The sequence below is a fragment of the Pteronotus mesoamericanus genome, unplaced genomic scaffold (assembly GCF_021234165.1).
Source record: "Pteronotus mesoamericanus isolate MK-2021 breed Mesoamerican mustached bat unplaced genomic scaffold, CSHL_Meso_final contig_74, whole genome shotgun sequence".
Lineage (NCBI taxonomy): Eukaryota > Metazoa > Chordata > Mammalia > Chiroptera > Mormoopidae > Pteronotus > Pteronotus mesoamericanus.
The window spans coordinates 28,011,018-28,027,673 of record NW_026555247.1 but is presented as its reverse complement, the minus strand read 5'-3'; the positions used below and the strand labels follow the sequence as shown (position 1 = coordinate 28,027,673).

General features: G+C 41.1%; 1 protein-coding gene and 1 pseudogene across 4 annotated transcripts; both read right to left on the bottom strand.

Moving 5' to 3' along the window:
• Nucleotides 1-1,294: 1,294 nt before the first annotated feature.
• LOC129078952 (uncharacterized) lies at nt 1,295-1,394 on the bottom strand (annotated as a pseudogene).
• A 438-nt stretch (nt 1,395-1,832) lies between these two features.
• On the bottom strand, nt 1,833-15,103 carry ELAC1 (elaC ribonuclease Z 1). 4 transcript variants are annotated; one of them, XM_054583668.1, is made up of 6 exons: nt 15,009-15,086; nt 12,443-12,581; nt 10,582-10,614; nt 9,771-9,935; nt 4,363-4,830; nt 1,833-2,496 (listed from the first exon to the last, which is right to left on the bottom strand). In XM_054583668.1, exons 4-6 carry the CDS (start codon nt 9,925-9,927, stop codon nt 2,030-2,032), a joined length of 1,092 nt encoding a protein of 363 aa, XP_054439643.1. In that variant the 5' UTR covers nt 9,928-9,935; nt 10,582-10,614; nt 12,443-12,581; nt 15,009-15,086; the 3' UTR covers nt 1,833-2,029. The 4 variants fall into 4 exon arrangements, with proteins under 4 accessions (XP_054439643.1, XP_054439646.1, XP_054439644.1 ...); XM_054583671.1 differs by lacking the exon at nt 12,443-12,581 and having other exon boundaries at nt 15,009-15,103; XM_054583669.1 differs by lacking the exon at nt 10,582-10,614.
• Nucleotides 15,104-16,656: the final 1,553 nt, after the last annotated feature.

Genomic DNA, 16,656 nt, shown 5'->3' with positions numbered 1-16,656 from the left:
TTTGGAAGACTGCTTCAGAACAAGTGAGGTCTTGAGCAACCAGAGCCGTCTCGATTATCACTATGCTAGGGATTCCAGAACCATCCAGGAGTCAAAAGTTTTTACTAGAGAAGCCCCAGAACCCAAAGGAATTTAATAGTATACACCATGACAATATTTCTAAATAGGTACTATGAAATGCTCTAGGTTCTCGACAATGGTCACAGACAGTACATGGTGAAACAGGACTGAGAAGGGGGCGCTCGAATAGAGTGGACAGGCCTCTGTACGGTAAGGCTTCCCAACACCCTTAAGCAACGTGCTGTGCTCCTTTCACACATCTTTCTTAATCTTCACAATGATCCTGTGAGGTAGGTATTATTATTTTTCCTACATTTATTTATTTATTTATTTGTCCCATTTTAGAGATGAGCAACCAGAAGCTCAGAGAGAGAAAGGTAATCTGCTCCCAGCCACACAGGTACCACCATAAGGTACACAACAGGACTCTGAAATAAGGTCTTTCTGGCACCAAAAGCTGGTTTACGACCACTCAGGCAGTACTGTTTTTAATATATATATGTCAATGGGCACTAGGACAGTCCCACAGAAACACATAGCATAAAAGGTTTCCCAAACTGATTTGATCAGGGAACCCTTTTGAATGAATCAGTATTTGAGACTATCTTTCCATGTAACACATTTTAAGAACTATTGTGGGGCAAATGAATCAGAGATACTCCATGGCAGAAGGAAGGCAGAAGGCAGCTCAGAGGGAAAAGCTAGTCTAGAAAGAACATTCATTAAAACTGTGCTCAAAGAATTATTAATAGGAACATATAAATTAAACTCAGTTGAATAAATACCGTTTCTTTACCTCCAGATTCATAAGCTCCAGTTCATGGCTCACTTCTCTTAGATATTTGGTATCAATCAAAGATAACTTTTTTATTCTTTCTCTAAAACTTGCCAATCCACATGACATTTCAGTTCCAACATAGTCACTTAGCTAGTTCTTTAGAATTTGTCATGGAATTTGATTTACCTAGTAGTTCAACTCATTGTTATAGATTTTGATAAAGTATATTCAAGTTGGGAGTATAAGTTTTAATTTTCTATGTACCTTAACATGCCTGTCATTTGTATTTTGGGGTGAGATCATTCTTCATCATAATACAAGGATGACCCAGACTTTACAGGATCTAGGATCCCTGGCTCCTAGTGACCAACTAAATAGCACTAGTACTCTCCCCCTACCTCCCAGTCATTCTGGCAAGAAACATCCCAATTTCTTTTTTTCTCTTTTTCTTTTTTTTAAAATATGGACCACTTCATGAATTTGCATGTCACTCTTGCACTTGGGCCGTGCTAATCTCCATATCGTTCCAATCACAGTAAACGTGCTGCCAAAGCGAGCCATCCCCACCATTCCAGAGCTCCATCTATGGGAGTGGAATCACCCTCAGCTGAGAACCACAGGTTTTGAGCAAACCAGAAAGTTCAATAACACATTAATTAAAGGATAAACACCTAGCCTGACCCTGTAGTCAGTATTCCAGCAGAGAATTCAAGATTTAACATGCTGGCTTCAATTGTGCATGTCCAATGTCTCATTACACTTCTCTCTGTTCTTTAATAACATGAACAGATTCAACACAAGCTGCCAAAATACCATTTTTAGCCAAGAGGGCCAAGCCCTGCGTACTTTGCCAATAACAGCAATAAAGCTGGACAGAAGCTAAGCCTAAAATTGCATGGGGCACATCTGAGGCAGCAGCCACAAAACAGGAAGCATAAGTATACCTGAATAGTCTATCATTTTGTAAAATTCAGACTTTAAAAAGGATGCTACCTTTTTTCTTTTTAAAATGATTTATTATCAAAATGCTTGCTCCCTTTCACTGCTGAGTCAGTTCAGCAACAAAGCTCCATCATCCTTTTTAGGATTATTGGGACCCAAATAATTTTACCCTAAAACAACAATGACAACAAACTTGACTGTTCAGTAACATATTCAAGGACATGTCAATATGCATTTGGGAACACGAGTTCATTTCTTGATTGGAATGCCAATCACCATAAAATCTTCAGCTAGAGTCACTTCTTGGAAATCTAACACTGATTCAGCTTGCTTTTTTAGTTCTATAATCCCATCTGTTTCTCCTTCTCTGGCCAAGGCAACTGGTTTGTACCTCTGACTGAAGTGAGTCAGAACGAGCCTCTTTGCCTGGCACAGCTTTGCAAATGCTGCGGCCATTTGTGGCGTGCTGTGGCCATGCTCCTTTGCCTTGTCCATCTGGGCATCCTCCAGGGTGGCTTCGTGGATCAACAGGTCGGCTTCAAAGCACAGCTTCACTCCTCCATCACCCACAACCCCAGAGCAGTCACCCAAAATGCAGATTTTTCTTCCAACAATAGGCTTTTTTAAGACATCTTGGGGAGAAATTGTAACTCCATTTTCCAGAACAACAGAAATTCCATTTTTCAGCTTCCCATAGGCAGGACCTGGGGGAACACCTAATTATGGAGGCAGATAACAAACATCACATCATGGGAAAGGAATTTATGACTTGTTAAGAGAGTCTGTTTTAACAGCACAGCAAATAGCAAATGGAAAAGGCATCTAATTCTTTTCATAATTTTTATAAATATTTTACTGTTTGTGGAAAACTGGAGTATTTATAAACTGTTTTAAGTTCCACGTTGGCAATGCTGCAGCACTTAAAACATTTCCCAAGCACATGTGTCAGATAAGTTTTAAGCTCTTAAATTCCACAACAACATTATTACAGTCAAGATAACAGACTTGCTGCTCTGCTGTGCATGAGAATAACAGTTTCTGGGAGTGCTTTATTTAATAAGCTCATCTTTGGGTAAAATTTAAGAGTCTACTTAAATAATGACAAGGGACCTACAAACTGAGTAACTTAATAAAAAATTGTTAGAGAGGACTGTTTGGATCATAAGGTCAAGGGGAGTTTCAGGCAGTCATACATAATCTGCATGCATAGGGGCGATTCCACATTTACCAAACTGGGCTTAAATCTCCCATCAATCTAGAATAGTACCTGATTATCACTCTGGACAACACCTACAAACAAACAGAAAGTGCTTACTAATTCCAACATAGATCATGTTTCAAGTTTCCCAATATAAGACTATTTCTACAGATTTTTTTTTGTAAAGATTATTTAAGGGAGAACGAAAGGGAGGGAGAAAGAGAGAGAGAGAACACATTGATGTGAGACAATGTTTGGTTGCCTCTTGCACACCACCAACTGGAGACCTGGCTCACAACCCAGGCATGTGCCCTGACCAGGAGTCGAACCAGTGACCTTTTGGCTTGTAGGCCCAAGCTCAATCCACTAAGCCACACCAGCCAGGGCTCCACAGGTTTCTAGATAATAAAACTAACTACCTTTGGCCCATATTACTTTTCCTCATTATTTTGCATTGTGTTTTATTTGGGAAAGGTGGAAGAGGTTGAGCAAATCAAGAATCAAATATACAAAAGACACCATCATGCTTCTTCTAGGCTCTGCACTGGCCACACCAAGGAAGACGGTGATGCTGGAGGCCCTGCAGACCCGGACACAGCTTCCAGAGAGATGGTGAAGGGCCTTGGGCATGAAGGCCTAGCATGGAGGAGGTACGAAGCCTCGGGTGGGCCCAAGCCCACCTTTGTGTGAGGGCTACCTACTGCGATGAACCCAAGTATGCAAATGGAGGAGGCAAAGAATTCTGAACACCAAATTAACTTGAGGTAGAGAAGGAAAACCCTGAAAGTAATTGTTTGCAGTTGTAAGGTTAAGATATGGCAAAAATTCTCAGGCTAAAAATGTCATTGAAAATGTATTTCAAGAGGAAGACATGAAAAAATAAAAGCCAACCAGGGGTGTCCAACCTTTTGGCATCTCTGGGCCACACTGGAAGAAGAGTTGTCTTGGGCCATACATTAAATACACAAACACTAACAAAAACTGATGAAGCAAAAAAAAAAAAGGTTTTAAATAAATTTACAATTTTGTGTTGGGCCACATTCATAGCCATCCTGGGCCGCAAGCAGCCCGTGTTTCGACACCCACTAAGACAACAACCACTACCCTGCCAAACAAGACAGTGTAAACTGAAGATAAAATGGACTAAAGAATGTCCACCAGGGGAGCTGAAGAGAGGAGGATTCAAATATATGCTTGGGTTTTGCTCTGAATAGCATCTTTTGGCCCCAGGAATTCCCCTAATAAGCAAACTGTGGGTAAAGGAAAGAAGTAGAGAAAATGTCAGTTTTAGGCCTGGGAGACAGGATAGGAAGGTTACTACAACACTTCTAAGAGCTTCAGTTAACAACAGCTTGATTGATGAGAAGAGAAAAAAAATACTTACCGAGGTCTTTAAGTTTCTGTGCGTTGAGTTTACCTGGGCGCTTCTTCTCCACGACTGAAAACCCAAAGGAGGGAACTCGGTGAAAGAGGCGAAACGCTTTTACCACAAACTGTTCATCATCAACCAGAAGGTATGAGTTTTCTTCGGAGTCTAACAGGATAGTTCTTCCTTGTCCCTCTTTGGGAGAACTGTCTATATTATTCATGGGTGCAAAGTCTTTCAGTTCTTCCATAGGACACTGATCTGCTGTAGGCACCAGCTCGTGGACCACGTAAGGGAAGACCAGCTCTGTGTGAGAGAGTTCCATGGTTCGCCAGATAAAGTCCCGAAGCCCCGCAGGGCCATAGATTTCAATGGGCTGTTTGGTGACTGTGGAGCCACTCTGCAGGCTGATTGTGCAGAGAAGGCCGGGAAGGCCAAAGAAATGATCTCCATGAAGATGCGTGATGAAGATCTTGGTAATTCTCCCTTTCAGTTGAGGGAGAAAAATAAAATTGGGAATTTTTCAGAAACAAAGATCTACACAAAGCTGCTGGAAACATACATAACAACTTACATAGAAAGCAGTAAAATGAATTTAGAGTTTTACTTACCACCATAAACTAATTTTTTAATATTTTTCTACATGATTCCAGAAGCAAGAAAGAAAGGCTTTATTTTACTGGATGGTTTTAATACAACTTTTTCATAAAACATCTTCAAGTTACATAGTGTTACGGCTTTCAGAATATTTTCCTATATATCCTCTTGGAAAAAAGAAAGAAAGAAAGAAAGTTGCAAGTTGCAATAAGGAAGTACGCCAAAATAATTCACTTAAGTAACTAGGCAGACCTCAAGTGTCAAAAGCATCTGACAGCTCTACTGCCCCCTACTGTTCCCTCTGGGCACAGCAAGTATGTATTTCCAGCAAAACAAGTTCCCCTGGCTCGAAAGGACTGGACCAGTGCCTGAACCCAAAACTGCCATTTAAGGAATCTCTGCACTGGACAGAGATTAACTAACCAAGTCAGAGCCTGCATGTCTGAATGAGATTGACCAGGGAAGAGAAAAAGGAAGATGATGAGGGAGGGAGAGGCAAGCAAAGAATCAAGTCAGAGCCTGCACGTCTGAGTGAGACTGACCAGGGAGGAGAAAAAGGAAGATGATGAGGGAGGAATAGGCAAGCAAAGAGGGGGAAAGGGAGGTCAGAGAGCCCCGGGTGAAGAACCGAGATAGGAGGAGGTGGACAACAGCCACTAGAATGCCGATCGGAGGGCAGATGCCCTGCGGTGTTAGGTAAAGGTTCATGGGCCCATCCCTTCCCTTCACTCTGAATACAGCAATTTTTCAGCGCACCCTGGGTTAGGTTGTAACTTGATTTACCAGATGGTAAACTGTATTGCTGGTATGGGACCGGATGCCACATTAGTAGTCTTTTTGAGATGCACCACATGGCACTTTAAAAGTAACAATCACAGCAACACAAGTTTAGTGTAACAGAGGTTTCTAGTCCAAGCTCATGGCACACTTATTTCAAACATTTGCTACCATTAAAAAGCAGAAGAGTTTATTCACAACATAAAAGAAGAGGAATAGTTTACTGTAATGAGATTTGTCCTGTGATACCAAGGCAAAAGTATTCTCCAAGTGAGTCTTCCAGTTACTACACCCAGTCCAGGACCCATGGCAGAGAACAGTAATTGGGGAGAGGCTGATTTTGGATTTTGAGAATCCCGGGGAGGCACTCGAGAAGTTTCCTCCATATGCATCTTTTTATTTTCTCTGTTCAGTCATTGTTTTTGCTGCCTTTTTACTTTTAGAACCCTTGCATTTTCTCTCCCTGTGCCTGGGCTGCCCGAGCACCGACAAGTGTGACCTGAGGCCTCTGCAGATAGAACTACAGCAGCTGTCGAGCCCTGATCTCATGCTGACCTCAGGCGGGCCACATCAGACACTCTGGTTCCCCCCTACCTAGTGCAAGGCAGAGCCAAATGGAACACCAAAACAGTCTGTGAACCCAAGGTAGGTAGGACAAATCAAGAAAGTACAAAATTGCTTCCCACAGTAATCACAGTTTCAGGGAAGACAAACATTTCATTTTTCAAGAAACTCGCTGTCAGAGGGAGAAGGAACGGCAAGCACCGTTATCAAAGGTAAGAGGAAGCCATCAGATGCAGAAAGAAAAACGCATACGCTCCTCTCCCTGGAGAACAGGAAAGTACAGGGGAATATGTCATCACTGAAGGAGTTGGGTACTAAGCATCCACTAAGTGGTGATGCAGTTATATTTACTGCCCTAGGAAAATGTCTGCAGTATAGTCTTTGTATATGCTGTTCAGTAGAAAAGAAGCAGATCATACAAAGTAAAGTGTTTCAATTTATGCAAAATTATACACACACATACAAACACAAATACACCTACTGTTATCGTATCTACGTGTACAGAAATTTTACCTATGATACACGGATTTAGGCTTTTCTTATTTATACCTTTCTGCTTTGTTTGAATTTTTAAAAAGAGCATGTATACTCTTTATAATTATTTTAAGATTAAAAAGGAAGGCTAAGCTCAGTCTTTAAAATTATGACAGAAATAGACATGACAAACCTATACTTATCAGATGCTTAACGTTGTTAGGACTACAGAAGCCTGAAAGAAGTATGTTTAGATAAATACAAAGTACTTCCTTATGAAACTCATAAAATATTATTACCCTAGCAGGTAGTACAAGCTGAAAAGGGTTTCAATGAGTGAAACTATGATTGGTCCATACTGGATGATTGAGAGAAGCCAATAACCTCCTGGTGTTCACGTCCTTCTATAATTCCCTCCCCTTGAGTGTAGGTGGGACTTGTGATTGGCTTCTAACCAGTAAAATGTGACACAGAGATGCAATGTGATTTTATGATGTTTTAAGACTCTATATTGCCAGCAGACTTCCTCTTGAGTTTCTTTCTCCCTTGCTGGTACTACTTCAAGCTACCAAGAAGCAGAAAACCGTAGGACCAGGAGGCCTCTAGGAGCTGAGGGCAGCCTCAATCTATAATTGTAAGGGTTCTGCTAACACCCTGCATGAGCTCTGAAGCAGATCCTTCCCCACTCGAGCCTCTGATGAGAACTCAGCCCTAGCCAATAATGAGATTAGTTTAGTGAGACCCTGAAGCAGATAAACCAGGCCTGAATTCCCTTACCCACAGAAATGATAAGGTAATAAATGCAAATAGGATACTAAATTTATTAGGTTTTGCACCATTAGATAATTGACACAGTTTTAAAGAAAATGGAAAGACTTATTCCCATATCCAAACCTCTAGTACCCAAAATTAACAGTTTCTTGTTTTCACTTTAATCACCCTGACACCTCAAACCCTACTCTGTAAACAGTTAACTATCACAGTCTCATCTGGTCTACCCTGAGAGTTCTCATGAAAGGAACACCTGTGTGACCCAAGGGACATAAAGCACAATACCTGCCCTCACCTCCAAGTTTCAACACAAGAGGAATATAATTACGGTTGAACTGTGTGCACCACAAGGCCACGTGTTCCTAGTGATATTCACTAGTTCATTCCTCCAACTGCTCTTTTCAAGACTCCCAGGTCTGAGACATAACCGTCTGTAACTTGTAATGATTCTTCACACCCTAGACATTCAATCAGTCACCACATCCTGTTGGCTCTGCAAGTTTATCTCTTAGATTAAGACTCTCTTCTTCATCCCTCTCCCTACTTCCTGCTTCAACATCCTCATCTCTCTTTTTTTTCAGATGAATGCAACTGCCTTGAAGCTGGTCTCCCTGATGCTATTCTCTTTCTGCCAATACATTTACCCTAGGAAAGCTCTGACCTAAAACACAAATCCAACCATGTCACCCCTGCTTAAAAATTTTTAATGGTTCCTTACTACCCATAGAATAATAAAGTCCAAACACCTTTGCGTACCACAGAAGACTTCACAGTCTGCCCTCACTTACTCTCAGCATTCTTCTCTCTCTTCTCTCCTAGCCAAGTACCCAACGCTCTGGTTGGCTCCATATTCCCCAAACACATTTAGAAACTCCCTTTCTGGTTGCTCACTTTGTTGTCTATTCCTTGAAATGTTCAGCCCTACTTACTTCTGTTCCCAGAGAAACTTTTCTTCATCTCTTAGATCCTAGCTCGACTGTTACCATCTCTGGAAATTTTTCTCTGAACACACAGATATAGTTAGTGTCCCTCTGTTTTGTACTCCAAAAGTACTTAGAAAACACCTCCACTATTCTACTTATCACATTGCATTATGACTGTTTGCATGTCAGTTTCCACCAACAGACTAAGAGATCCCTGGATGCTAGAACTATCTTTTAGTCATCAAATGCCATGCACTGTGTTGAGCCACAGAAATAATAACTTCAATAACCACCATTTATCAAGACCTAATAAGACAGAGGCACAATACTAAGTGCTGAACATGTTATTCATGCATTTATTGAACAGATATTTACTAGGCATCTACTAAGTACACAGGTGATTGTTGAGCTTAGCACATAAAAACAACTATTTCAGTAACATAATTTTAGATACTGATGATGCTAAAAAGGTAATAAAATAGGACAAAGCTGTAGAATGCCTGGGGTGAGGGGGGAACTACTTAACCCCACAGGTTCAGGAAAAGCCTCTGATGAAATGGCACTTGAGCTAAGAGTTAACTGATGAGAAGGAGGCAGGTTCACAGAGAAGGGATTATTATATATAATTCTCACAACATGCCTTTTAAGTAGAGGTTTTATCCCCATTCTCAAGATGAGGAAACTAGTTTTGAGTTTGCTGATCTGCTGAGGGCACAAGCTGAGACACAGCTGGGCCCAGAACCCAGGTGGGCCTGCCTCTGGCCTGGGGCTTTTCATCTCTGTACCCTCAGTCGCCCCGTGCTGGGCCTGTGCTCACCCCAGCCCGCCTGCCTGAAATGTCCTGCTTCTCCCCAGCCCCAGGTATCCTTTCTCTTCCTTCAACAGCGCACAGGTCACCTTCTCCGAGATGTCTACCCTCATAACCACGTGGGAAAGAGCATCCCCGTCCTCTGAGCACTGTCTACTGCCCCTCGCATTCTCTGCCGACGCCTACCTCTCCTGGGCATGTAAGTGTGCACACCGTTCCCTGGCCTGGGCAGTGTCCATATAGCATGCCTGATGCCCCTCACTCCATCCTCTACTCTGAGCCTCTATAGAGCTGCTCTCAAAACTCATAGGATGAAGGAAAAGTAAATAAATGAATGAATAAGGGTCAGTGGCTGTACCAGGTGCCTGAGAGCCTTCCAAGTCTTGCCAGGACTCTAGCACTGAAGTGAGATGCCATGGTCAGAGCTGTCATAGAACAAAGGCCCGAGGAAAGCCAAGAAAATGAGGCAGAACAAGAGACGGTGTTAATGAGACAGCTGAATGCACACTGACCTGCTTTAAGCTGGCTTTTCATGAGCTGTGTCTGGGTTCCCTCCCCACAGTCAAAGAGCCAGCACTCGCCCTCACACCGAAGAACCAGAGCAGAGGCACCCCTGGTTGGGGACGGGTATGCTGCGCCTGTCCCCAGAAACGTCACATCCATAGACATCTTCTATCCTGCAATGGAAAAATCACCTAGGGATTATTTCACGTCACTGCTCAAAATCACCAAAGACAGGTTGCTGAGAGACTGTTATTTAGGGCACTGAAACTATTCTACATGATGCAGTAGAGAGACACTCATTATTATACATTGGTCAAAACCCATAGAATGTACAACACAAAGAGCGAATGAATCCTAATGTAAACTTCAGTTAATAATGTATCAGTGTTGGTTTATCAACTGTAGCAAAGATCCCACACTACTGAGAGATGTTAACAATGGTGGCAGAGGGGTGAGGGAGTACCTAGGAACTCAGGCCTTTCCAATCATACTTTTTTTAAAGTCCTTCTAATAAACACTAAACAGCAATAACCACCCCATTTGAGGTTCTGAGATGATAAATACAGCAACGCTCCATAGCATCGCAGTAACGCCAAATGGACGTCTCACTCCCCGAGATGGCAGGGTCCATCACTAGGTAGAATTTGGATTTCTGCTATTGCAGGTGATCAGCAAGAACCGCTGAGTGTATAGATTTCTGCCAGCTCCTAGTATCTCTTTTTCCTTTCTCTGTTTCTGGGCACATGTGCTAACTCTGACATACTTCTGTAATGGGAGATGTGCAGCAAATAGAGTAAAGGGGAATAAACTCAAACTTACACATGAACAATTATAGATTATCCACAATGAGGGCTGGGAGGAAAACAAAAACAGATCATTTTAAGAAAAAACACTAAGATAAGAATATCTGACAGACAGCTAGATTAATATACAAAATTGTCAGTAACTTTTCTCAATCTTAGCAATAACCAGATAAAAATAGAAATAAGAAAGATCTCATTCACAAAAGAAAAAAAATTATAAAATCACTAGAAATAAAGTTAAAAAGAACAGAATAGACCCTAAAAGGCCCAGGTACATTATTAGGTTCCTTAATAAGACTTAATATCAGAGAAATGTTCATCTTTTCATAATCAATATACATATATTTAATGTAAATTCTATCAGATTTCCAGTAAGAGTTATCTTGGAGCAAAAACAACCAAAAAATGGAAGAAAAAAAATAAGTGTCTTAAAATGGGCAAGAAAATTACATAAAGCAGTAAGTAGTAATTTACTTTTCTAGATATTACACTTATTACACTAATTGGGTATAATTAAGAGAATATGGACACAAAAAATAAAGGTGAAAGGATAGTCTAGAAATAAATCTAGATATTTATGGGAATCCATATATAAACTATAAAAGGAGTGATATCTAATAAACAGCACTGACATAATTGACTACTTTTTCAGAAAAAAGTAAAGCAATAGACTCACTTTGCATTGTATATAAAAATACATTCCATGTGGTTTAGAAATTTAAATGTAAAAGGTCCAATAAACTATGTTAAAAAATATTAGGAGAATATATATATATAATTTGGGGTTTGGGAAGGCCCTTATTAGCAAGAAAGGAATCCCATCAGTTTAAAAAAATAGACATTTTCACTACTTAAAAACTTTCATATTTCAAAACTCAAAGTCAAAGGATCAAAAAAACACCTGAAGAAAACTGTCTGCACTGTATGATAAAGAGTTAATGCACGTAAAAACAAATTCATGCAAATTAATTCAAAATACAAAAACAAAACTCTGATACAACAGAAAAATGATTATGTACAAGAAATTCGTAGAAGAAATCCAAATGTCCAACAAGCATGACAAGTGCTCAGTCTCTAGGCAGTTAGAGGAAATGCAAATTAAAGAAACAAACAATATTTTCCACACATCAGCTGGCAAATATTAATGATAGCCAGTGCTAACCAGAACAAGAGAAAATAGATACTCATGTTACTGATGGGTGGAGGTGTGAATTGCTATTATATTTTGGGAGTGTAATCTGGTAATATATATTATCAAAAATAATGATGCTGTTAATAACAACACACTTTAATCCAGCATTCCCATTGTTGGGCATCTACCCTACTGAAATAAAGGATCTATGTACAATGATGTTTATTGTGGTAGTTTTAAGGCGGTTAAAATTTGGAAGCAATAAAGAAAAAATCAATAGGAAAACAATTTAATATTATACATTCATATCATGAACTATGTATTCTGTAGCTGAGTCAGATCTGTAACTCTTGTCCTGAAGGGATGACAGTGAGAAAAGTTACAGATGGCTATCGCATGATCTCACTTTTATAACAATGTCCAAAACCCCTGCATTTATACGAGACAGAGAAAGTCTGGTGTAGAGGATACACATAATATTGTTTTAACATTGGTTATCTCACAGGTGATTAAAATGGTGGGAAGGGGGATTATTTTTTCTTTAAAATCTTTGTAATGTTTTTTGGTTGCAATAAACGGCATTATTTAATTATAGTTTATTTTATATTTAATTTCTTTAATATTGATGACTTTTAAAAATGTGTCATAAGGCTGAACATGCTGTTCTATTAATACAATTCATCTAATCTTCCTCCCCACTGGAGATGCAGTCAGCTCACCAGCCCCCCTGACCCGCGACACACACCTTAAACACACATGGTACCTGTCTCCACCTCACACACAAGCCTTTAGGTTACTGCTAAGGTCCTTCCGTGTGTTACTCCACACTTCCACTTCCAAGATCAAACCTTCCTTTGATAATTTAGTTTGATCTGCAGAGGTTTCTTATGGGATTGCAGTTTGCAAGACATACGAGAATAAACAAGAAGAAAATTAAAAATATTAAAAGCTAATAAATGCAGCCCTGGCTGGTGTGGCTCAGTGGATTGAGCAACGGCCTGCGAAGGGATGGCGGGTGGGGGGCAGGGGTGGGGTGGGGAGGGAAGGGGTGACGCCAGTTTAGTTCCCAGTGCAGGGCACAAGGCTGGGTTGCAGGCGGTCCCCGGTGAAGGGCTTGCCAGATGCAGCCACACATGGATGTTTCTCTCTCTCTTTCCCCCTCCCTTCCCCTCTCTAAAAATAAATAAAATCTTTAAAAATAAATAAATAAATAAAAGCTAACAAATGCAGAAGGAATTATAGAATACAATTACTTTGCAATCCCTAACAAGTAATGGATCTAGGCCAGTGGTATGTAACCCTGGAGCGTATTAGAATCAGCTTTTAAAACATATCAATGATTGGGCTCCATCCCAGAACAATTAAACAGGAAATTCTGCTAGTGAGGCATGTGTTCTAGTATATTAAAAAAAAATTCTTCCCCTGTGATTCTAATATGCAGTCAGATTTGAGAACCACTTAGTGAAAGGGTAATGGAGAACAGAACTATAATGGATAGATCAGGATGACTTGAACTCCTTAGTCAACAAGTCAATCTTTTTAAAAAATCTTACTATGAAAAATGTCAAACACATATAAAAGTAGAGATTAGTATACTGTATTGCTACACACCCATCACTGAGCTTCAATAATTATCAACTAACTCGTGGCCGCTCGTATTTCATCTATGTCTCCTACCCATCACCCAAAAACACTTGGTAAGAGGTACTGGGTCCTTCCATCAGGAAGCACACGCTGTCTGCCTGTCTCTCTTTTTCTGATGTTAACAGCCCCTAATGATCCTTGCCAGGTCCCATTATTTCATTAGACATTGCCAAAAGGTGCTATTCTCTCATTCCTTCTGCAGTTATTAGTTGGCATTCTCCTCTAAGTCCCTGGTCAATTATTTTGTTACCCTGTGGTGCAATTTGTACAGAAGAGGTCCACTGACCAATCTTAACACCACGAGACAGACAAGACCTTACCTAACTCCTGATGTGATACAGTATGAAGGACACTGAAACCCTATCAGGTTTGCTTGCCAAAAAGTAAAACCTGAATCTGTTAAGGCTGTAATCTAAACACCAGTTTATTAAAGGACACAGCAGGAGGGAAAAACCCAAACCCAGTATGTAGGAAACTTTACAGGACAAATGACTTGATTTATTCAACAAGAGGGAAAAATAAAGTGGGAGGGGATAAAGAGATGTTTGGATCCTGATTTGGAGAAACTGGTAATAGGAGGAAAAAAGAGAACTGGGGAAATGTAAATGCTGACTAGATCGAAAATGACGTGAAATGCTTATTAGACTGCTAGTGGCTTTACGTTTAAAAAAGGAGTTGTGTTTTATAAACATAAACAACTATTTAACGGATGATATGGTACCTTTAGATTTGCTTTATATAATCCGGGGGGGCAGGGTTGAGGGTAACAGATAAAATAAGATTGATCATGAGTTAGGAAGTCAGTACACTGCCTTATTTTCCTATATGTTTGAAAGCTTCCATAATAAAAAGTTACAAACTAAATAATAACAAACCGCATAATCAAAACCCTTACACTAGGTCGGGAAGTAATCAGAAATTAATTTATTTAATCAATGGTGCATGTTTTGTGACATGTACCATTCTAGGCACCAGTTACTCAAAGTAACCGAACCAGATTTGGTCTTTATCTCCTTGGACAGAAAAACAGCACTTGCTTTTTCAAGACCACAATCCACCTAGGACCAAGTGCACCTTCCGTCGGGAACAGAGCACATGACAGCGCTGTGTCACTCTGGGTCCAGTGGTTCTCAGTCCTGGCTGCAATTACAGCCGCCTGGTGATTCTGAGGCCTGAGCATTTGGAAGGCTTCCCAAATGGGTCTAAGGACTGCGGGCTTGGGAATTAGTTTCCAGGCTGGCGGTGCCCACCCTGCAATCCCCGTGGTGCAGGTAGGGCGGACACTGCCATCCTCCATTTTAGAGAAGAACGAACCGTGGCCTGGAGAGATTGGGTGCGCGGCCAAGGCAGAGTCAGGGCCAGGGGCCAGGTCTCCGGCCACTGGCGAGGCCAGGCTCTCTTCCAAGCCAGTGTCAGAGTCCCTAAAGGATGGGTGGGCGGCGGCAGGCGCGCGGGGCAGAGAAAGCTCCCGCCTTCGGGGGTGCACGAGGCGCCTCTTCACTCCCGGGCGTTCCCCGGGCCTGGGAGCTCGGCGCGGGGCCCGGGCCGCGAGTCGGAAGGCAGAGCGCGCGCCTGCCCGCGCGGCCCAGCCCACACGGCGGCCGCGTGGGAGGCCGCGGCGGCGCACACCCTGGCCCGACCCCTCCGGCGCGCCCTGCCCCACTCACCCACTCCCCGGGGCCCGCGGCGAGAGCCGAGGGAGGAACAGGCCCACGGCGAGGCCCAGCTGTCCGCGGGGCGGCGACGGGCGCGGACGGAAGTGCGCCGCCGGTTTTGTCCGCGCGCGGCCGCTCTAGGACGCGCCGGCGGTCCGCGCTCGGTGGCGCCCACCCGTCCCTTCAGCGTGGGGTGTCTGTTTTTTCTTGCTGAGAGAATTTTAAAAATATGTGGTAGTTCCTGGTTTTAGGAGCATATACTGAAGGTGGGATAAGCTGTAGCAGAAAATAATCAGCTAACAATATGAGGGAATAAATGAGAAGTCAAAAGGAGAGATAAGAATATGCAAAAAGGAGGAATCACTAGCCTTTAGAGGAGTTAGGAAAGGGAGGATCTGAGCTGGGTCTTGTAGGATGATTGAGACTTAATGTGTTTTAACGGAAAAATACGGTGGATTCGGGTCTGACTTAGCATAGTATTTTAAACACCGCTGTCACAAAGAACTTGAACTTTATTTATCCTGATACTTGCTTAGCTAAGAAGTGCTCAAAAGGACATAGATCATTCCACAGATAGGTCTTAATCACAACTGAGCTTGGGCTCCTCACAGCAATACCCTTCATCGATCTGCCCATTCCAGAGCTTCATGGCTTGTTCCTGCCCATCCATCAAGGTTTAGAGGTTATCATATCTTTAGAGAATAGTGGATAGAACGTTTGTTCATTTTTACAATTTTTCATTTTGATAAATTTTATACATACACAAAAGTTGAGAAAATATTTAATGAACCTGTACATATAATCATCACTCACCTTCAACATTTAGTAACATCTTTTACCAACAACCCATGCCCCTCCAAAAACAACAACAAAACCCTGGATTATTTTAAAGCAAATTCCAGATACAATATCATTTTATTTATAAATAATTCTGTAAGTATTTATGGCTTCTTTTTAAAAATTTCATTACTACAATGATGGTAGGCAGTTCAGTGCACAAATATAAAAGAACTTAAAAAAAATATAACCACAGTATTATTATCATAAAAAGACAATTTAATGTCATCAAATCCAGTCACTGTTCAAATATTTCTGTTCACCTCATAACTTTAAAAATATTTTTATTTTTTGAATTTGGAGAGAGAGGAAGGGACAGAGAGAGAGAAACGTCAATTTGTTGTCCCAATTATTTACCCATACACTGGTTGCTTCTTGTATGTACCCTGACTAGCATACCAGCATAATGCTCTAACCAACTGAGCTACCCAGCCAGGGCTAATTAACTCATCACTTTTGAAGCCTATTTGTTCAAGTCAGAAAATTAAAATATAAAATGAAAAAAATTAAAAAACTATTAAAAAAATTTAATTACAATATTATTGTCTTGCCTGAAAGTTAACAGTTCCTTAATATCATCTAAATTGTTATGACATCCTTATTTACTGTCATCTAATAACTGCTCAATGTTCAAATTTCCCTAATTGTTCCCCAGATATCTCATATGTAGTTGGTTGGTTTGAATAAGGATCCAGAGGAGGTTTACACACTGCATTTGGTAGAAGTCTCTTTTCAAGTTTAATGGTTTCTTCTTCCTCTTTTTCCTTGCCATTTATTATGGAAGAAATTGGGTCATTTCCCACATTCTGAACTTGGGTGATTA

Bases quoted from the DNA above. Each gene is read 5' to 3' on its own strand.
- ELAC1 (XM_054583671.1), bottom strand. From the start codon at position 9,927: ATGTCTATGGATGTGACGTTTCTGGGGACAGGCGCAGCATACCCGTCC. The intron at 4,831-9,770 runs GTCAGTGTGCAT...CTCAACTGAAAG, and splicing joins GAAAAGCCAGCTTAAAGCAG to GGAGAATTACCAAGATCTTC. The intron at 2,497-4,362 runs GTAAGTATTTTT...CTCCATAATTAG, and splicing joins ACAGAAACTTAAAGACCTCG to GTGTTCCCCCAGGTCCTGCC.